At 41.9% G+C, this 23,908-nt stretch overlaps 1 protein-coding gene across 1 annotated transcript in view; it reads right to left on the bottom strand.

Annotated features, from left to right (window-relative positions):
• Positions 1–23,908, bottom strand: part of LOC142759653 (dynein axonemal heavy chain 5-like) — a 466,211-nt gene that overhangs the window by 233,433 nt on the left and 208,870 nt on the right. The window contains 9 exon segments of the mRNA XM_075862058.1: positions 8,258–8,395; positions 10,156–10,254; positions 11,508–11,576; positions 15,827–15,954; positions 16,273–16,381; positions 21,113–21,337; positions 21,539–21,673; positions 21,869–21,982; positions 23,102–23,312. Of these exon segments, the coding sequence (XP_075718173.1) occupies positions 8,258–8,395; positions 10,156–10,254; positions 11,508–11,576; positions 15,827–15,954; positions 16,273–16,381; positions 21,113–21,337; positions 21,539–21,673; positions 21,869–21,982; positions 23,102–23,312 (1,228 nt within the window).

Here is a 23,908-nt window from a genome sequence, read left to right as displayed (position 1 = left end):
GGCCTAGGGCGACAATGCCAGGAGAACTTAGGCTTGAAGGATATATGCCTGGAGTAAAAGGGATGGTTAGTCCTCTTCTCTGACCTCTGAAAGGAGAGGTTACAAAAGAAACGAAACCTCTGAGAATGTCGGGAAGGCTGTTAGTGTCAAGAACGGTTCTAGGGCAAGAGGAAATTCTTGCCGCCAGTGGTTTCAGAGATAATTTCATCAGACGCTTACCAAAGAGTCTACAGTGATGTCCTACTTTGAAGCAGAGTCCGCTGCCCAGGATTTAAGCCAAACCGAGATGCCGATCACCACTAAATTAGCTATCGACCTGGCAGTGAAACGGGCCATCTCAAGGTAGGCCTCACATAATAACTTGGAGGCATAGATAAGCTGAGAGACCAGATCGATCAGGTCCTTCTACAAAGCTCTCTCTGAAATACCCTAGGAAAGCTGTTTAGCCCAGATGGAATAGGAAGAGAGCGCAGGGTAGACATATCTGGCCAGCGAATCCAATCTCTCAAGAGAATCGCTAAGAGACGATGCATCTGACAGTGGTAGGGTGGTGCTCTTGGGCAGTTGTGACATAGGTGGGTTCACCGAAATAGAGACAGCCCATTTGGAGACCAAATACTCCTAAAAGTGGAAGAACATATCCGTTCTCTTTGAGGTGGTCAAGCGCCTGTGAGATACTAGGGGAGCATTGACCTGGGCCGCTATTTGGGATGGAAGGCAATTCGGAGGCTCAGTCATGGTCTGGCAGAGCCGGAAAAGGTCCTCTATGGCCTGGTACAAAAACAATGTCCAGTCAAAGAAGGCCACATCCAGTGAAAGTGCGTTTTCCTGGGTTGCAGGCACTGGAAGCATAACGAGGTAGGCTGGCCGCAGGGGAATTTTTTATTGCAGCAACCACAATAGTGCGTTAATACCGCCTATGAAATCCTGCCTATGTGGAAAAATGGACTTTTGAAAAAAAAAAATAGACCGCAGGGCTAGCCTATCAGTGCCCGGCTAGACATCAGGTTGGAGAGGAGGCTTAAGATTCCTGGGTAGCAGGCTGAAGCAAGTCTGACAGGCCCTGTGGCGCTAACCAAGTGATGCCACAGAGTGAAGGGAGGACCGCTTTACTGGGAGTAGGCACTGAGACGAGACCACCCAGAGAAAAGCCAGCGCTGAAAAACTACTGGATTATGTGGGGAAAGTGCAGATATAAGATGCGGTCTGGTCCGCCGGTAAACCGAGGATTAAATTAGTGAGGCCCCACCGACGGAGAAATGATCGTTGGCAAGATGAAAGGGAAAAGTGCAGAGGACCCAGCAGTGAAGCAAGGGGACTCGTCCTGAGTGTAAAAGACTCACTGAAGGAGGAAAGTTAGTTCCAAGAGTGCCTTGCATGCGGAGGAGGGAGGTCCTAGTCAGGGTACCCCACATACTCCAACGTCTTTTGGTGTGTACAGGGTCACCTCTTCAGTAACTTATCACATATAGGGGTTTACTGGCATGCCGCCTGCAGATGCAGAAGAAAAGCTTAGGTGCTTAGGTGACCAGCGGGGAAGGAAGCGCTGCGCAGAGGACGACCTAGATACCTGGCACCATCAAGAGGTTGACTAGGCTGGCAACCCAGGCTGACAACCACCCTAAAGCTAAAGAAAAAAAAGTGCAGAAAACTTAACGAGCATGTCTGGTCTGTCTCTTACGGACACTAGGTTAAAATTGATTAGTCAGTGTCTGTGGTAAGAGCATCTCCAGCCTGGGCGAAGCCAACACTCCCTTTCCTACCTAGTGTTAGCCTCTTAATGGCAAGGGCCAATACACATGGTGCTGTGCCCCCCAATTACTTTAACGAAAAGTTAGAAATACACTCACACACACACAGACACACACAGACACAGACTATTTTGGCATCAAAATAACAAATAGACTATTGATACACACACTATTGTGAAATCATTAAAATAATATGCCGTCTATAAATTTGTATGCATAATATTTTGACATTATCACTATAGAGCACAGTCTGTAAATACACACATACTATTGTGTCATCCCTATAAACTGTAACCTATAAATAAACACAAACACAATTATGACATCAAAAAGATCCCCAACATTTTTCGCTGACATTAGGCATCCCCTGGAGCTACATAACTAACCCCTGAGTATGTTGTATGTAGGTGAAATATGTCGGAGGGGGAGGACTAATGTTTGAATTTTAACTACCAGCTTAATCTATAGATAGGGTACATGTATAATCATTCCATTATATTACCCAGAAAGAGAATAACCAGTCTAACATATAAATTTCCGACCACTGAGGCCCCATGCACACGACCGTAAAAAACCACAGTTTTTGCGGACCGCAACTGCGGTCCGCAAAAATGGACCCATTCACTTTCATTGAACCCGGACACCTTTCCGTAGCGCTACGGGTGTGTGTCCGTGCCGTAGAAATGTTCTGAAAATTATGGAACATGTCCGTTCTTTTGCATTTTGCTGGCCGTGCTCCCATACTTTGTATGGGAGCGTGGCCCGAAGATGCGGGTGGCAGTCGGTGGCCGGGCCGTGATTTCGGGCACGGTTGTGTGCATGGGGCCTTAGTGGAGAAGATTACCTGCAGCAGTCCATCTCCACAGTGATATTATGAATTATAGATAACAGTGGAGCTACATAACTAACCCCTGAGTATGTTGTATGTTGGTGAAATATGTCGGAGGGGGAGGACTAATGATTGCATTTTAACTACCAGCTTAATCTCTAGATAGGGTACATGTATAATCATTCCATTATATTACCCAGAAAGAGAACAACCAGTCTAACATATAAATTTCCGACCACTTAGTGGAGATTACCTGCAGCAGTCCATCTCCACAGTGATATTATGAATGATAGATAACAGTGGTAAAAGCCATATTAATACCACTGTAAAGGAATAAATGTATAGATACTTTTTATGAGATTATATTGGAACAACTAATGAAACAACCCTTATCTACCCTATGTATAAACTGTTCTTTTAGGAGTATACATTGGTTCTGTAATGATGGGGGTAGGGAAACAGACCAGTGAGCCCTAATCTACCCGCCACTCAGTCCCTGCCTACTTGCAACGACCCGCCCTAGGCGACGGGGTACAACTGGGCGACGGTCCCTACGCTCAGTAAGTGCACGGCAGACAAACAGACAAGGGTACACAAAGCTAAGGGAAATGGGGCAGTTGCCCACGGCAACACCGTGAGCAACAAGAGTGGTGAACGAGCCGAGTCAAACCAGGAGTGTACGGGGTACCAAACGCTGAGCAGGAGAGTAGTGAACAAGTCGAGTCAAACCAGGAGTGTACGAGGTACCAAACGCAGAGCAGGAGAGTAGTCAGTAAGCTAGGGTCAGTATGAAGCAGGGTCAAATAGTTCAGAAGCTGCAGCAGGGCCAGGAAACCACACGAGAAGAATCACAAGCAAGGAGGAAGAGGAAAGGCAGGTATAAATAGACAGAGGGCGGGAGCTAGCTCCGTCTGGCCAGGCTGTGATAGGCTCTCCCACTCCTAAGCCTGCCATCCTGAGTGGTGGAAGATGGAGTCAGTCTCACAGACATAGAAGCAGGTGCAGACTGATTACCTATGGGCGTATACACCGAAGCTGTGCCTGGCAGACCCTTTACAGTACCCCCCCTTTTATGAGGGGCCACCGGACCCTTTCTAGGTGGACCTGGTTTATTGGGGAAACGAAGGTGGAACTTCCTGACCAATACCCCAGCGTGAACATCCCGGGCGGGTACCCAAGTCCTCTCCTCAGGCCCGTATCCTCTCCAATGGACCAGGTACTGGAGGGAGCCTTGGACCATCTTGCTGTCCACAATCTTGGCCACCTCGAATTCTACCCCCTCAGGGGTGAGAACGGGGACAGGAGGTTTCCTCGAGGGAGCCAAGGACAGGGAGCAGCGTTTAAGGAGGGAGGCATGAAACACGTCGTATACTCGAAAAGATGGGGGCAACTCCAGTCGGAAGGAGACAGGATTGAGGACTTCAATGACCTTGTACGGCCCTATAAACCGGGGAGCAAACTTCTTGGACGGGACTTTAAGGCGCAAGTTCTTAGACGATAGCCACACCAGATCCCCGACCATAAACAAGGGGTTAGCAGAACGTCTTCTATCTGCCTGAGTTTTTTGTATGCTCTGGGATGCCTCTAGGTTCTTCTGAACCTGGACCCAGACTATGCACAGTTCCCGATGAACGACCTCTACCTCAGGATTGTTGGAACTACCAGGTGAAACGGAGGAGAACCGTGGATTAAACCCAAAATTACAGAAAAAGGGGGAGACCCCTGACGAGTTACTGACCCGGTTATTAAGGGAAAATTCGGCGAGGGGAATGAAGGAGACCCAATCATATTGACAGTCAGAGATAAAACACCTTAAATATTGTTCTAGAGACTGATTAGTCCTCTCGGTTTGGCCATTAGTTTCAGGATGGGAGGCAGAGGAGAAGGACAGATCAATCTCCAACTTTTTACAGAAGGCTCTACAAAACAATGAAACAAATTGTACCCCTCTGTCCGAAACAATATTGACAGGGACCCCATGGAGACGCAGGATGTGTTTGACAAACAAGGTAGCTAACGTCTTAGCATTGGGTAGTTTCTTGAGGGGCACAAAGTGGCACATCTTACTGAAGCGGTCTACTACAACCCACACCACCGACTTGCCTTGAGATGGAGGCAAATCGGTGATAAAATCCATGGAGATATGGGTCCAAGGTCTCTGGGGAATGGGCAAAGAACGTAGTAAGCCCGCTGGTCGGGACCTGGGAGTCTTGGACCTAGCACAAACCTCACAAGCGGCGACGTAGGCCTTAACGTCTTTAGGCAACCCAGGCCACCAATAGTTTCTGGCAATGAGGTGCATGGTACCCAGGATGCCTGGATGACCAGATAGTGTGGAGCCATGATTTTCCCTAAGTACCCTTAGCCGGAATTGCAGGGGAACAAACAGCTTGTTCTCAGGAAGGTTCCCGGGAGCTGAACCTTGATCAGCCGCAATTTCAGAGACTAAATCAGAATCAATAGAAGAAATGATTATACCTGGAGGCAAAATACAAGCAGGATCTTCCTCCGAAGGAGGGCTGGCCATGAAGCTACGCGACAGTGCATCAGCCTTAATATTTTTAGACCCAGCCCCATAGGTAACCAAAAAGTTGAATCTGGTAAAAAATAGCGCCCATCGAACTTGTCTCGGGTTTAGCCTCCGGGCAGATTCTAGGAAAACCAGATTCTTGTGGTCGGTAAGGACCGTTACCTGGTGCCTAGCCCCCTCCAGGAAGTGGCGCCACTCTTCAAATGCCCATTTAATGGCTAAGAGTTCGCGGTTGCCAATATCATAGTTACTCTCAGTGGGCGAAAACTTCCTGGAGAAGTAGGCACAGGGACGGAGATGGGTGAGGGACCTGGTACCCTGGGACAAGACAGCCCCCACTCCCACCTCGGATGCGTCAACCTCCACGATAAATGGCTCCATTTGGTTGGGCTGAACCAGCACCGGGGCCGAGATAAAGCACTTCTTAAGAACCTCAAAAGTCTCAGGAGGCCAGTGGAGGAGATCAGCACCTTTGCGAGTGAGGTCCGTAAGAGGCTTAGCGATGACCGAGAAGTTAGCAATAAATCTCCTGTAATAATTAGCGAACCCCAAGAAACACTGTAACGCCTTCAGGGAGGCAGGTTGGATCCATTCCGCCACAGCCTGGACCTTGGCGGGGTCCATGCGGAATTCATGAGGAGTGAGGATTTGACCAAAATTTTTTATCTCCTGCACCCCAAACACACATTTTTCGGTCTTCGCAAACAGTTTGTTTTCCCGAAGGACCTGGAGCACCTTTCTGACATGCTCAATGTGGGAGGACCAGTCCTTGGAAAACACAAGTATGTCATCAAGGTACACTACAAGAAATACCCCCAGATAATCTCGTAAAATCTCATTTATGAAATTCTGGAAGACCGCGGGAGCATTACACAACCCAAAGTGAACAAGTCGAGTCAAACCAGGAGTGTACGAGGTACCAAACACAGAGCAGGAGAGTAGTCAGTAAGCCAGGGTCAGTATGAAGCAGGGTCTAATAGTTCAGTAGCTGCAGCAGGGCCAGGAAACCACACGAGAAGAATCACAAGTAAGGAGGAAGAGGAAAGGCAGGTATAAATAGACAGAGGGCGGGAGCTAGCTCCGTCTGGCCAGGCTGTGATAGGCTCTCCCACTCCTAAGCCTGCCATCCTGAGTGTTGGAAGATGGAGTCAGTCTCACAGACATAGAAGCAGGTGCAGACTGATTACCTATGGGCATATACACAGAAGCTGTGCCTGGCAGATCCTTTACAGGTTCATTGAAAATCATTTGCGATTTCTTTTTATAAAGAAAGGTAATAAAGATGAAATTTTATGATTGGGAAGAAGGGTTTCTAGTAGCACTTTGAGCCAGTTGCTACAGTCTATAAATACATACACACGCATGCTATTATTACAATAGAGCACAACTTCTAAAAAATACACCCAGGAATTATTATGACATCACCACAATAGAGTGTACCCTGTAAATGAACACACCTACTATTGTGACATCAGCACAACACAGTACAGCCTAGAAATACACACATTCATACACTATTATGACATCACCAGAGTGCAGCCATAAAAATACATATGGAATATTGTAACATAACAATAGAATAGGGGGTAGTCTACAAATACAAACACTGTTGTGCTGTCATTACAGTAGATCGTGGCCTTTAAGTACTGACATTCCTGTAACAATATCACAATAAAATATAGACTGTAAATATATAAATACACTATTGTGACATCATCACAAAATAGTGAAGTCTATTAATACACAACTATTGTGACATCACCATATGGTGCAACTATAAGTACACATACAACACTGTGACATCAACACAAGGGAGAGAGAAGACTGTCTATGCAAACATGCTTTTCACATTATCCTAATTGATCTAAGACTATAAATACTCACACACATTACTGTTTTACTGTGACTTCATAAAAATATAGTGCAACCTAAATAGACACACAAATACTATTGTGTCAACAGGCGGATACACATACATAAATAGTCAATAAACCAAAAGACTCCAAGATTTCTTCATGATAAATCTTTTAAAAAGTACACTTAACTTTAATTTGACAAGAAATAAAAATATAAAGCAATACAAAAAATATTTGATAATTTTTAGAGTAATTGAGGACAAAAAGGAAAAAATTGATCACTAGATGGTGCGAGTAGATTTTAATATTGCAATGACCAGCACAAACCAAGTGATGTTAGGATTAGATTACATGTTTCATTTTCAGTAAGGTCTCATTCAGATGAGCGTTTTTCCGCATCAGTGTGCTGTCCGTTTAAATAACGGACAGCACACTGACTCATGCAAATCAATAGGTCTATTCAGACATGCATGATTTTTCATGCAGCATGTGTCCATTGCGTGAAACTTACTTCATGTCCTATTTTGGTCTGTTTTTTCAGACCTTGCCGCCCATTGTAGTCTATGGGTGTCTGAAAAACACAGACAGCAGATGGACTACATCCGTGTGCTGTCCGTGTTTCACGCATCATTTGCTAAAGAAATGCAGGAAAAAAAAAAGAAATGCTTGCAGAGGATAATCACGGACGTAAAAAACGGATACCAGACGCGAAGCACACTGATGCTACACGGAACGCACTCTGATGGTACTAGGACATGTAATGCAGGAAATACGGTATGTTTTTTGCGCATGCAAATCGGACGTGCTCGTGTGAATGTAGCCTAAGATTTATATTTAAAACACTATTTTCGACTGTTTCCCATAGACAGAATATTTATGCACATATAAAAATACATGACGCATAATGAGAATTCATGCATGGGAACAGCGTTTTATAATCTATACTTTACTATTACTATGATCTACCTGAAACAAAGCTAGAAAAGCAAACTTTACTGATTCTAAAGAAAGGGAAAGGAAAGCCTGTCATAAGGAAGGCATGTAAAGTTAGCAGTAGAACAAAAGACTGATTAATGAAAGATTAAAGGGGTTTTCCCAATGATTGGCTGCAGCGGTCACTTGAATGTACGACACGTCATCACTGAAGGACAGGTAAACAAATACTGGCCTGACAAGGGCAGGGAGTGGCAAGGGATTTAACAGGTGAGATTTTGTTATTTTTATCCCATTTCCTACTCCCAGAAAACTCCTTAAATAGTGATAAGATTAAAGAATTTAAATACATCCAGACCTGGGATCCATCTTGTAGAGTGATCTTGGGTAGTTTTGCTTGTATTGAATCATAAAGAGACCGTGTACTGTGCATAAAGACAGAGACTGAATTCTCAGGGAGCAGATGAAAATCGTCAAAGCAGCTCCAGCATCCATCCTACATAAAAAATATAGACGTGATTTTAAATTCATTTTATTTCAATATTTCCAATATTTCAATATGAGCTAATATCAATTGAGCTACCAAAACCCCTTAATGACGTAGACAATTAGTTTTTAATTTTAGTTTTTTCCTCCCCGTATTCCAAAAACCATAACTTTCAACAATTTAGCGGTGTGAGGGATTAAATTTAGCGTGGCAAGCTGTAGTTTTCACCGATACCATTTTGGGGTACATTCAACTTTTTCATCACTTTTTATTCCATTTTTTTAGAAAGCTAAGGTGACCAAAAAACAGCAATTTGGATATTTTCTATATATTTTTTTATGGCGTTCACCGAGTGGGTTAAACAAAGCCATATTGTGATAGTTTGGACTTTTACGGACATGGCGATACCAGTTATGTTAAATTATTTATTTTTTTAACATTGCTTTAGGGAAAAATTAGAAAAGGGTTATTATTTAACTTTTAATATATATATTTTTTTGGAACATTAAAAAAAACTTTAACCTTTTTTTACTTTTTTTAAAAATTAGTCCCCCTAGGGAACTTGAACCAGCGATCAATGGATAGCTTGCATGATATACTGCAATACTAATGTATTGCAGTATATCATGGCAGAGGCAGGGCTTCAAAGGAGTACAAAGATGGCAGACCTGGGGGCCTTTATTAGGCCCTCAGGCTGCCATGACAACCATTGGGGGGAACGGTACGATGGTGCGTTGGAGGGGGCGTTGGAGGGGGCAGTCGCGATTGACCACGGCATTTAAGGTGTTAAACGGGCGGAATCAAAGTAATCTTTGATTCTACCCGTTGCAGTGAGCGTGCTCAGCCAGATCCATACTTCCCCTTAACGGCTGTCACGTACTAGTACGTGACATGTTGTTTAGGGGTTAAAGGGCTTTTCTGACAGTATAAACTCGTGTACTGAGTTTTTTCATGTGCATGAGGACTTACATACTATACTACAGAAACCAATCAAAATTAAATTAACTTGACTATGCCCAAACTAAAGAGCACAGGTGGTAAACTTGTTGGCATGTGTGAGAATTTTAGTGAAAAAGCATTACCACTCCACCCACCTTGGATCGTGTCACATGAAGATAATGTCGCACATGAACAACAGCGGCCTGTCCACATTCTGTCCGCTACACACCATTAGTTGCACACTACACTTGACTGCCGTGTTTGGGGTGTGATGCTCACTTAGTAGAGTACATAGGGTGAGTTATATCTGGAGGGGGGGGATTATGGAGGTTATATGGCTTTCTTTCTTATGGAGCCCTGTCGCTATCACCTTTATGGATGGCTTGTCTCTGTCACTATATTGAGGGTGCTCTGGCAGGCGGCTGTATGGGGATCTTCTGGCACACACTGTTGTAGCGGTCATGTGGCTGTCACTGTTATGCGGGGGTCATGTGAATGTTACTGTTATGTGGGACTTGTGCCTGTCATCTTATGCTGGACTTGTCTCTGTCACAAAGGTGCTGTGGCAGGCACTTTTATGTGGGTCCCATGGCAATATAGCGGTCCCGTGGCTGGCACTATAATGGGGGTTTCAACTTTGTGTGGCGTTATAATTTTGTGTTCATATTTATTGGTACCCTGGCAGTCAAAAGAATTTCCCAAAAAGATGATTTCTAGTTTTGGCACACTTGGTCAAAAAGGTTCAAAACCCATCCATTTATTCACAAACTATTTTTTATGCAGATTTTGGGAAGATATTGCACTAGCACTTTAAGATATTGGTTACTTACAAGAGCTGTTCCATTTATTACTCTAATGAGAGCTGACATGTCTGTCACTGAAGAACATGTGAAGATGTAAAGGAAATTTCCTAGTAAATATGACAGTCCCTGTGACGTATAGAAAAAGGTTATTTGTTTAAAATAAGAAAAAAGTGGATTAATACAATAACAATAGTAGCAGTAATAACAACTTATATGTAAGTATTTATGGCATCTGGGCAGTTGTGGATGCACTGAGGGGGCAATGTATCAGCCAGTGGGAGAACATTGTGGTTGGCACAGGAAGAGGAATGAGCTTACGACTTCGCATGCCAGGCAAACATGCCCCATGTGGCAGCTGTGGCACACGTGCCATAGGCTGCTGATCCCTTCTGTAGGTCATGTATGTATGCCTGTTTGTCCCCAGTAGTGCAGTATACCTTATAAAAACCAATGTTTTAAAATGACCCATGCCGTTCGTAAATCAGACTGTATGTGTCCTTAGGGCATTTACTCAGCTCAGAAGTTTCCAGCGTTATCATCTCAAACCCAACACTCTTTCCCTAAATGATGTGGATGACGAATCTTGCACCATCCACAGTCTACTACAAATCAGGATCAGGGAATGAGCAGAAGGGAATTGAAGCCTCTGCCCACAACATGGAATTCCCAATCAGCATGCACCAGTTCACTGCAGCATGACATTCATGTGGATGACGCCTCTTGCAGTGAACCAGCGCATGCGCATTGGGATTTCCCTGTTGTGGGCAGAGGTTTAAATTCCCTTCTGGACATGCGCTCGTCCCAATTAGAGAAGACTGTGGATGATGACGCAAGAGGCGTCATCAACGTCAATCAGGGAAAGTTGGATTGGGTAAGAGATGAAAACGCTGGACACTTGTGAGTCGAGTAAACGCCCAGCGGACACTTCAGGCCTCATTTGCATATGTAGCGGGACATTTTGAAACAGTTTTTTGTAAGGTATACTGCGCTACTTGGGACACACAAGCATACATTTTAAACACATCACTCTGCATAACCTATTGTATTTATATTGATATTAATAATATTGTATTTGATGATGCCCTTAGATCCACTAAAGATGTGATACAATTCCATTATAATCTCACCATTTGCATGCTGAATGAATTTTGCAACTGTAAGAATTTTTTTAAGCTTAAACAAATAGTCCAATCTGTCTCAGGACCATGCTGCATGCAGAATGCATGTAATGGGGAGCAATGGTGATCAGTAAACACAGATATACTGTAGCTAACATGTAATAATGTTCAACCAGAACTGTTATACAAGGAAATAAAATAGTGGATATCGGTTTACAAGCCATGCGTCCTGTAACAATAATTATAATATAGTACATATACCTTTATTGTTTCAGTTTTCCCAACACCATGGTCCCCGTGAAGGATCACACCATTTTTCTGCTGCAATATCTATAACAATGAATATATAAGTTGTAAAATCAGACTGAGCTTTACATTAATGTTGTTTTCTCCAGCAAATAAAAGGCAAGCATCAGTCGTATCATGAATGAGGAGCACTGAGAGTTCTACTATCAAACTCAGACTTCAGAATTGAAAAAAAAGAATGTAGAATCCAATTAATTTTGTCCATAGGTATTAAAGGCTATGTACACCTTTGAATGTGTTGTTTTTTTTAAAATTAAATCATTGTAGTTTTTTATTTGTAGCGCTTTTTTAATTGATTATTACTTTTTTTTTTACTTTTTACAATATAGCTTCTATATATCCTGTATACATGGAAGCGGTATCGTTCTCTCTCATATCCCGTGAATATGCCAAAAACGTCTAAGATGAGAAAACCCCTTTAGGGCCAGTTCACACAGATTTGTTTTATGCGTTTTTTGATGCGGAAAACGTGCCAAAAAACGACCAAAAATGCCTCCCATTGATTTCAATGGGAGGCGGAGGCGTTTTTTTCCCGTGAGCGGAAAAACCCTTTTCGCGGGAAAAAGAAGCGACATGCCCTATCTTTGGGCGTTTATGTCTCTGACCTCCCATTGACATCAATTGGAGGCAGAGAAAGGGTATTACGTGGCGTTTTTTGCCCATCACGCTCAATGGCCACGCGCGAAAAACAACACAGGAAAATGCGGCAAACAGCGTGCGAACAAGTATCTTAGTTTTATAAAGCACTTTTGTTTGGAAATCATCTGGTGCAATTATAAGGGCATGGCCCCACGTGGCGGTTTTCTTCCGCAACTGCCTGCATCAATGCCGTACAGAATCTGCGTTGCAGATTCTGTGGCGGATCTGCCCAAAATGTGCAGTAAATTGATGCGGACTAGCCGCTGCGTATTGAGGGGAAAGTACTTCCCTTCTCTCTATTAGTGCAGGATAGAGAGAAGGGACAGCACTTTCCCTAGTAAAAGTAAAAGAATTTCATACTTACCGGCCGTTGTCTTGGTGACGCGTCCCTCTTTCGGCATCCAGCCCGACCTCCCTGGATGACGCGGCAGTCCATGTGACCGCTGCAGCCTGTGATTGGCTGCAGCCGTCACTTAGACTGAAACGTCATCCTGGGAAGCCGGACTGGAGAAAGAAGTAGGGAGTTCTCGGTAAGTATGAACTTCTATTTTTTTTACAGGTTGCTGTATATTGGGATCGGAAGTCACTGTCCTGGGTGCTGAAACAGTTACTGCCGATCGCTTAACTCTTTCAGCACCCTGGACAGTGACTATTTACTGACGTCGCCTAGCAACGCTCCCGTAATTACGGGTGCACACACATAGTCACCCGTAATTATGGGTGCACACACATAGTCACCCGTAATTACGGGAGCCCCATTGACTTCCTCAGTCTGGCTGTAGACCTAGAAATACATAGGTCCAGCCAGAATCAAGAAATGTCATGTTAAAAAACCAATACGCTCCGCAGCACACATAACATGTACATGACATCTGCGGATTTCATTGCGGAATTTAGAATCTCCATTGAAGTCAATGGAGAACTTCCGCAATGAGTCCGCAACCAGTCCGCCACAGGTCCGCAACATCCGTTGTATGCCGAGGACACCAAATTCCGCACCGCAGCCTATGCTCCGCAGCGGAATTTTCCGCATCGTCTAAACGAACACTACTAAAAAGCAGTGGCAGGCAATGGAGAAACGGGTCCGCTGCGGATTAACGCTGCGGAGTGTCCACAGCGGAATTCCAGAGCAATTCCGCCACGTGGGGCTTTGCCCTAAGAATAATAATTCACGCTGCTAAAGAAAAAATATCTTAAGCTGCAATTATTTGGATACATTAAATACATATATATATATAGGCAAAAAATGTAAAGTAACAACACCAGGACTTGAAAAAAGATGAAAAAAAGCTGATTAAATCAACACAAAGTGACGACATTTCAGTTCACATCTCAACCTTTCTCAACCTTTCCCTAAACTATATATATATACACACACATACACACATTGCCTTGCCAAAGAACTCACTCCTTGGTGTTTTTCCTGTTTTTCCTGTTTTGTTGCATTACAACCTAGTACTAGGATTTAAAATGTGATTTCATGTAATGAGCCTGACAAAATAGTTTTTTCATTTACAGTATATGGACAAAAGTATTAGGACACACCTCTTAATCATTGAATTCAGGTGTTTAAATTAAGTCCTATTGCTACAGGTTAGGGTTGGGCTATTTTGCCCAAAAATAGAATCTCGATTTTTTTTTCAACACTATGGACGATTTTCTATTTGAATCTCGATTTTCGGATTTTTGTTAAATAAACAGAAAAAAAAAATACCAAGATAGGGTATATATGGTACATTTTTAGTAAACAATGTACAGTATATATGGTGTGGTGCATATACATATGAGCAGCAGGAGAACAGTGAGACCTGAGGCAAAATACACATAAGGTCCCATTCACATACATTTTTCCCTTCGGTTAGCGTGTACGCCTGGAAAGATCCAGACATACACGCTTAAGGCCCTTTCACACTGGGCAATTATCGGGCAGACAATCTTTCATAGAACGCTCGTTGCCGATAATTGCCCTGTGTAAACAGAGAAGCGATCAGCAGATGAACGAGCAAACGCATAGTTTTAAAAAACTTTAATATTATCGTTGTCGGCAGCACATCTCCTTGTATAAACAGGGAGACGCGCTGCCGACATATTAACCCCTTCCCCCTGCTTGCATTCTGGGCCCTAATGACCAAGCAATTTTTTACGTTTTTCCATCGCCACATTCGAAGAGCTATAACTTTTTTTGTGTCAACATAGCTGTATAAGGTCTTGTTTTTTGCCGGACAAGTTGTACTTTTTAATAGCACCATTTTGGGGTACATATAATTTATTCATTACATTTTATTAACTTTTTTTTGGGGGGGATAGAAGAAAACCTGAAATATCGCCACTCTTTTTTTGCGTCCTAAATCTATGTCGTTTACCGTGTGGTATAAATAACACATTAACTTTATTCAGCGGGTTGTTACAATTGCAAAGATACCAAATTTGTATAGATTTTGTATGTTTTACTATTTACACAATAAAAACACTTTTTTTTTCAAAATTATTTGTTTTTGTGTCTCCATATTTGAAGAGCCATAACTTTTTTATTGTTCCGCCGATGCAGCTGTATGGGGGCTGCTTTTTTTTGTTGTGGGACGACTTGTAGTTTTTATTGGTACCATTTTAGAGTAGATGCGACTTTTTGATCACTTTTTAAAACATTTTTTTAAAGTCAGGATTCACAGAAAACAGCAATTTTTCCATTGTTTTTTATTTAATATTTTACAGCGTTCCAGCAAGGGAAACGAAATCTCGTTTACCTCGTAATCTCGCGAGATTACGCGTGGCTTGCTGGAATCTCACAGAAAAGATTCAGAAGTGTCAGGATTACACATGACGTCCAGGCTGGATGGTCATGTGTATTCATTATCAGGACACTTGATTAACGTTAATGTCTGTGTATGTAGCTGCACATAGTGATATAACTATATCGCTAGTGCAGTGTAAATGAATGGAGAGGAGTGCATGATGCTGATAGGTCAGCGTCATACACTCCTCTGTACAACGCCCACTTGGGCATTAAGCAACTCATTAGAATAAACCAAAATCGCTAATAAAGTGGTTTAAAATAGATCGTTTTTCTAAATAAAAAGCATTACTGTCACCTACATTACAGCGCCCATCTCCTTATGCTAAAGAAGCTGACTGTTCACAAAGTGCTGTAACAAAGCATATTAATTGAAAGTTGAGAGGAAGGAAAAAGTGTGGTAGAAAAATGTGCACAAGCAACAGGGATAACCACAGTCCTGAAAGGATTGTCAAGAAAAGGTCATTCAAGAATCTGGGGGAAATTCACAAGGAGTGGACTCTTTTTGTACCTCACTAAAGGTTTTGAAAGGTTTGAAAAACTTTCTAGAAAAAGGGGCATGGCTTAGCGAAATGAGAGCCTGGCTTAAAATGCTTCAAAGTACGCCAAAATTTGGGTGCAGAATATTGATCTAAAGTTAGCCAACCAAAAGGTAGCGTAAGAAAAAGAAAAGTTTCTAACATGTCTAGCAAGATGCGCCAAATTTATCATATAGCATGCACCACTGTGATCAATTTGGAATTTCTTCTACCTGACTGATTTTAGTTTTAATTTTAAGACAGTAATAACAAATCTGCCTCATTGTAGCTAATATCAAATACATCTTTCTGAAAACATCATTTACCTGAGATATTCTAAAAAAACATTTCTCAGTTACAGGATTCATAATTACAGGATTTTTTGCACCATAGAATTCAGATCCATAAGTATACTGAGAATCCAATATATTTAACTCATGCTTGGAAAATTCATCTGTAATAAAAAAAATATTTGTTAAATATTTGTTTATATGTACTTATAAATAAATCTCCTTTAAGCCATTTGCGATGGGAGATTTTTTGGGCCTTGATGCTGTAACTTTTAGGAATGCTGCATACTGTATATTTCTATGTAAGTTGATTGTGTTATATAAATAAAATGAAAATAATACTAATAATTATAAAACAATGCACAAAGACCATTTTGTTATTAAGTAAATTTTGAAATTTTTCATGCTCCCTAGATTAATCTAATATTCTTAATGTATCCAGGAACTCCTGTGTTGCCGTATTTTTCTTGTTTACATTTTACCTCTTTCCTTTATGTAAAACTTCATCGTTTTTTTCCAATCAAAATCAGCAGTCTCACGTACTTTGCGGGATAAAATATTTTCCATGACATCACGAAGATAAAGTACTTGCTATAAATAAAACACAATTTGTTACTTATAAAAGCTGGTAATAAGAAAAAAATATACAAACCAAAAAAAAGTTTTCCATACTTTACAGAAAGAAATTTGTTCATCTGTAATTTTATTTATGTAATATTAATGGTAATTCCTGGTCAGGATGAGTACAACGTGTACATTTTACACTTTTTATTAGAAAATTAATTATGTCTGGTTTATTAAAGCTTTATGTGATGCTTATTAAATGTGTACAGACATGCAGGGGCGTAACTAAAGGAGGTGTGGAGGTTACAGCTACACCAGGGTCCTGATGCCTGATGGTGCTCAATAGCCCCATGCCACATAACAGAACAAGTGTAATAGATTTTGCCTCAAAACGTACTTACACTATATGACCAAAAGTATGTGGACACCTGACCATTACACCTATATGAGATTGTTGGACATTTAATTCCAAAATCATGGGAGGTAATATGGAGTTTGGCCCCCTTTTTTCCAGCTTTCCATAAGATTTTTCTGGGAAGGCCAACCATAGGATTTTGGAGTGTCTGTGGCAATTTGTCCCCATTCAGAAAAATGAAAATTTGTGAGGTCAGTCAGTGATGTTGGACAAGAAGGTCTGGCTTGCAATCGGAGTTTCAAGGGTTTTAAGATTAGGGCTCTGTGCAGGCCACTCGAATTTCTTCACCCCAAACTCGTCAAACCATGTCTTCATGGACATTGCTTTGTGCACAGGGGAAGAATCATGCTGGAACAGAATAGGGTCTTCCCGAAACTGATGCCACAAAGCTGGAAGCCTACAATTGTCTAAAATGTTTTTTGTATAATGTACCATTAACTTTCACTAAAAATAAAGGGGCCCCAGACCATTATCCCTCCTCCACCGACATTTACACTAGGCACTATGCATTCAGGTAGGTAGCGTTCTCCGGGCTGTTGCCAATCTCAGATTCGTTTAAAGAGAACCTTTCACCTGCCCATACATGCGCAGCTGAGTGCCGCATGTAATGGGCAGGGCTGCACAAACCCTGTCTCACTTTAAATTTTTTACCTATCCTCCGTTATTTAGATATCAGTGCCGTTATATTTGGCGCCAATATATAAATAAACCCCTGAACTGTCAATGGGGTGTGTAAATGGCAAGGGGGCGTGTTACTACCTTGTCTGCCAAGAGCTGAAGAGTGAGAGCGTGCGCGCGCCCGCACGAATGTGCGCACAGCTCCGACGCCGCTGCTGACTATATTCCGGACGTCACGGAAGAGAAGAATTCAAATTCTTCTTCTCCTCTTCTGTTCCGTAGCAGAGCTCTCCTCTCCATCTCTTCTCCGACAGTGAAGGAAACACTGTGTGATCTCGCAAGAGAGAGTGCATACAGCACGAGCAGCTGTGACTCTGTCCGTAGCTCATTGGACAGTGTCACAGCAATAGTAACACGCCCTCTTGCCATTTACACGCCACATTGACAGTTCAGGGAGTTATTTACATATCGGGTGCCAAATATAACGGCACCAATATCTAAATAACGGAGGAGGGTAGGAAAATGTTTTAAAGTGAGACAGGGTTTGCGCAGCACTGCCTATTATATGGTGTAAGGTTCTCTTTAAGAGACCTCCACATAGTGAAACCTGATTCATCACTCAAGAAAACACGTTTCGGCTGGGTTCACACGTGGCGGAATTTCACTTGAATTCCGCTGCGGACACTCCGCAGCGTTAATCCGCAGCGGAGCCGTTTCTCCATTGACTTCCACTTAAATTTAGAAGTGTTCGTTTAGACGATGCGTAAAATTCCGCTGCAGAGCATAGGCTGCGGAGCGGAATTTGGTGTCCGCAGCATGCTCTGTCTGTTGCGGAGCAGTGGCGGACTGGTTGCGGACTCATGGCGGAATTTCTCCATTGACTTCAATGGAGATTCTAAATTCCGCAATGAAGTCCGCAGCTGTCATGCACATGTTATGTGTGCTGCGGATGCGTCTTGCTTTTTTAACATGACATTTCTTCATTCTGGCTGGACCTATGTATTTCTAGGTCTACAGCCAGACTGAGGAAGTCAATGGGGCTCCCGGAATTACGGGAGCGTTGCTAGGAGACGTCAGTAAATAGTCACTGTCCAGGGTGCTGAAAGAGTTAAGCGATCGGCAGTAACTGTTTCTGCACCCTGGATAGTGACTACCGATCCCAATATACAGCAACCTGTAAAAAAATAGAAGTTCATACTTACCGAGAACTCCCTGCTTCTGTCTCCAGTCCGGCTTCCCAGGATGACGTTTCAGTCTAAGTGAAGGCTGCAGCCAATCACAGGCTGCAGCGGTCACATGGACTGCCGCGTCATCCAGGGAGGTCGGGCTGGATGCCGAAAGAGGGACGCGTCACCAAGACAACGGCCGGTAAGTATGAAATTCGTTTACTTTCACTAGGGAAAGTGCTGTCCCTTCTCTCTATCCTGCACTGATAGAGAGAAGGGAAGCACTTTTTCCGCAGTCCGCAGCAGCTAGTCCGCATCAATTTACTGCACATTTTGGGCAGATCCGCAGCCGTAATCCGCAACCCGGATTAGGTGCGGCATTGATGCGGACAGTTGCGGAGGAAATCCGCCACGTGGGGGCATGCCCTTCCACTGCTCTAGAGTCCAGTGGTCGCATGCTTTACACTACTCCAGCTTATACTTTAGCATTGTGGTGATTTTAGGCTTGTGTCCAGCTGCTCGACCATGGAAACCCATTTCATAAAGTTACTGAAAAACAGCTCTTGTGCTGATGTCACTTCCAGAGACAGTTTGGAACTCTGTAGTGAGTGACGCAATAGAGGATAGGCGATTTTTAGAGAATTCTTGCGAGCAATGTGCTACAACATCTAATAAAATTTAGATGTGATAGTTTACAGGTGGATCCTGTTTGTCAGACACACAGGACACGCCGACACTGAACCCATAAACACTCCGTAAAACCCATAAACACTGCAGATTTTCTGTAATGAATTTCATTGTGGAAAACCTGCAGCATATTACAGTAGCAGCAGAGTGGATGAGATTTGACGCTGCAGAAAAATTCAGCTAAAAAAAAAATGTTTATAAATTGACCTGCGGTGCGGGTTTTTAATCTGAAGTATGACAATTTATACTGTGTAATCATTACTCTTTTGTTACGTATTTTCCCTACACTAAAAACCACAACAAATTATTTTTTTTGAGACGGAAAAGCTGCGATTCCGCTGCAAAAATCAGAACAAAAACATTTTTTTGTTTAAAATTAATAACAAATTTAATACTTACCGGCCAGGCGTTGTCATAGCAACGCATTCCTCTGTTCTCCCTCCAAGCCAGCCTCCTGGGATGACGTTTCAGCCCATGTGATTGCTGCAGCCAATCACAGACTGCAGCGTCATCCCCGGAGGTCGGGCTTCACAGAGAACAGAGGGACGCGTCGCTATGACAACGCCTGGGCTGCCAAAGCTCACCTCCTGCCTTGACCACTGATGCTGCTAGGGCACCGCTGACCCTTCTCTTCTTGCATATTGCACCCAGCTTTCCAAAGTTATAAAAGTGCTCTGCCCACTCCACTATAATATCTGAGCAATTAGGTTCTATACTGGCTTGATAGTTGTACCCTGCATCATGTTATATATGGATTTCCTGTTACTGACCTCTTGCCTAAACTTTTATTATTCCTGACTCCTGCCTGCCCTGACCACTTGCCTGTTAACCATGACGACCCTCTGCAATGTGCCTTGATTTCCGGCTCTGCTAATCGTGAGTGAATGTATCCGCTGCCCTGACCTACGATATATCGGACTCTGCATTCCGATCTGGGGATACTAGCAGCCAAGTCCAAGTCTTTGTATGGAGGTAAAGGGTGGATACCTAGTTATCACTAAGGCTGGGTTCACACGACCTATTTTCAGACGTAAACGAGGCGTATTATGCCTCGTTTTACGTCTGAAAATAGGGCTACAATACGTCGGCAAATATCATTTGAATGGGTTTGCCGACGTACTGTGCAGATGACCTGTAATTTACGCGTCGTCGTTTGACAGCTGTCAAACGACGACGCGTAAATTGACTGCCTCGGCAAAGAAGTGCAGGGCACTTCTTTGCCACGTAATTTGAGCTGTTCTTCATTGAACTCAATGAAGCACACAGCTCAAGATTTACGAGCGTCTCAGAGTGTCTCAGACGCCTCGTAAATTACGAGGAGGAGCATTTACGTGTGAAACGAGGCAGCTGTTAACAGTCTGTCTTTTCACACGTAAATGCCTCTCATCTTGTGAACATACCCTAAGACTCTGCTCCCTAGTTTAGCCCTACACCAAATCCCTTAGCAACACAATGGGTCTACACCATCCCCTGTTGGCCTTGTGACAGTCACTACTTCCATGGGCCTCGTGACAAAAGCCATGTACTAACATTACACATCTGGCTGCTCCAGTGTAAACTGGTGTAAACCTGGCTATAGAAATAAATCTTTGATTGTGTTAAGTGTAAGCAAATCCTTAAGTGTAAATGAAAACTTTACACTAAATAAAAAAATCATCATGGCACAGTATGAAAAATTAAACAAAAGTATTCTGAAATATATAGCTGCAGTATGTGTTCATTTACATTGAGCAAACTAACAAAGGAAAACATTGTGCTTGTGCTTCAAAGCTTACGTTTTTTAGATAAGAAGGCATTATGAATTAGTGACACACACGCATGTGGATATACTGTGGATATATTCTATTTTATAGAAAAAGATAAAAATCATACCATAATTATATTTTCCAATTTTATCCTCTGTGACTGGGAGATTGCTTCTTCCATATTTTTCCAGTGTCCCTTAGCAGTGATTGCAGACAGTTTGATGGCCATCGCTGAATATTTCTTAAGAATACGGGATTGAGCCTTGTGATCCTGTCTAATTTCGGAAATAGCACTTTCAAAGTCTCTAGTCCATAGGTAAAGCAGGCCAAGGACTACTGCTTGGGTTGGGTACTTTAAAAAAAAAGCAAAGTAAGAACTGATTTAAATGGATATTGCAGTTTCAGCAAACAAATGTTATTCTTTGTATACTGAAAAGCTATGCAATTTTCCAATATACTTTCTGTAGAAATTCGTCAAAGTTTTCATGATCTCTGCTTACTGTTATTTAATGGTATTAGATCCTGCACAATATAATTCATTTATTTGTGATACCTTCTGTGTCCACTGATCTATAGCCATTCCTTCATTAATGTCTTCAATGACATCAAAGATTTTGTTATTCAATGTAGTACGCAGGCTGCTGTGCAGCTTACTGAGCCAGGCACCTAAGCCAGAAGTAATGGCAACCTATACAATGAAAACAAAAAAGAACATGTACACTATTTAAAAAACTGAAATTGGAGTGAAACTGGTTTCAGACTTCGTCTAACTTTGCACACACAAAAGAGCTCAGTGATGAGTAAATTACAAAGACTGGTTTCAGTACATGAGTAAGAAGTGAAAGTAGGCTTTTAACAGGCAAAGGTGATGGGTAATAGTCACCTGTTCATCCAACTGCAAACATTCCCCTGCATAGCCTGTGACAGCCACTGCATTTATTTTCAAACTAGGTTCCTTATATTCAATGGCTTGATTTTTTTCCTGGAATATACCCGCCTGTAGTGGATTAGACAAAGGTGTTAAAGTAGTAGGTGACTTATTAGAATTTGTGCAATTTAATTATTTCTAATTATTTGAACAGGCTCAAATTACGGACTCATTAATTTCTATTGACCACGGAGTCCTTCCCATATATTTACGGGAAGGTGTCCGGGCTGTAGAAAGCTGCCGCAAAAGATAGGACATGTCCTATCTTTTGCTCTTTATGGACCGTGCTTTGTTCAGGTGAGCTGAACAAAGCACCTACATATCGTATTACAACCACAGTATTTATATTCAAGCTAGGTTCCTTATATGCAATGGCATTACTGCTTTGCTGGGATCAGGGTCAGGACAAGCTCTCTTGGTGTCCAAGGCACCAATTGTGCCACTTCCCTGTGTGGCTTCAACAGGTGAAAAAAAAAAAAATATTTCGCAGTGTTCACCTGTACAAGCCACGCGGGCAAAAACCAGAGTGCAAAACCACTACAATTTGCAGTAAATGCGCATGAAATTTTACCACGTGGTTCTTGGCCACATGGCACACTGCGTACGGGCACCGTAAGTCCTGATTTTTGGGATAATAAAGCACGCACAGGCCAAAATTCTCAGTGTACATTCAGTGGATTACCTAAAATACTCAGTTACCAAATGTATATACAAGGTCAATATACTCAGGTTCTGTACAATACTTGTGAATTATGTAATAATTGAATGTTATTATTTTTAGCACAGAATAACATATTCTTTTTATTATTTAATTCATATTTTTATTATAAAGATATTTTTTTTAAAATAATGGATGGTGGTTTTTTTTGTCACTATCTACATGAAAGAAATTTTAAAGGCTATGTATACTTTTGAATGGATTTTTTTAAATTAAATTAATATGTTCTGTGTTTTTTCAGAACTTTTCTAATTTACTTTTTTTCACTTTTTTTGATACAGCTTCCATGTATCCTATGTATCTATGTTGATGAACTTAGATGTGATCGATATTACATGGATCCTGTGAGTCAGAGACAATAATTTCAGCTTCCATATAGCTCACACACCCTGCTACACTATATACACACACACACACACACACACACACACGCACACACACAGTTTTAAATAGAATGAGATTCAACTTACAGATTTAAGTGACCTCTGAAATAAACTTTCTGTGTCTGTGACATGTGTTGTGCTTTTTTGCCCAGTTGATAGCCAACCTTCATTTCCAGATCGAATACTTAAAAAATCAAGAACTGGTCCTGTTGCTTCAACTTCCTCTTCATCAGAGATCACGCTTTCCTCCTCTTCGACTTTCTCTACTTCGATAGAGGAAATCCCACTAAATAAGCACCTGAACAGTGAGGAATTTTCGAAAAATAAACAATCATTAAGAAAAATCACAGTTGGGCACTCTTAGTTACTTCGATATAGATTTCACTTATTGCTTTAATAAATTAAAATGTTTTAATGTGCTTCTAGTCCTATTGGGTTAAAAGTTTTATATATATATATATATATATATATATATATATATATATATATAGCAATCGAAAAAATGAGCAGCAACACTAAGAATGAAGTGAAAAAAGATGGGTACTTTATTGCCCGTGCCAAAAAGTACCCATCTTTTTTCACTTTATTCTTGGAGTTGCTGCTCATTTTTTTGATTGCTGTATATTTGGGACATTGGTGTGTCCCTCAGGTCTTGCACCCACCTGCCGCCGATGCTGCTGGATCTTTTGTATATATATATATATATATATATATATATATATATACATACCGACACACCTATGAATATATATATAGTAGTGTATGCATTAAAGGTGAGACAGATGGGGCCTTTGTCTTAAGTGCTAACAGATTGACAGCCATGATTTTAATTAGATTGAAGGGATAACAATTAAATCCCTATGATCCTAATGACGATGTTACTAGACAAAAACG

This window comes from Rhinoderma darwinii, chromosome 4 (assembly GCF_050947455.1).
Source record: "Rhinoderma darwinii isolate aRhiDar2 chromosome 4, aRhiDar2.hap1, whole genome shotgun sequence".
NCBI classification, from domain to species: Eukaryota; Metazoa; Chordata; class Amphibia; order Anura; family Rhinodermatidae; genus Rhinoderma; species Rhinoderma darwinii.
The sequence above is the reverse complement of the archived record's forward strand: the minus strand, read 5'-3'. Positions and strand labels throughout refer to the sequence as shown.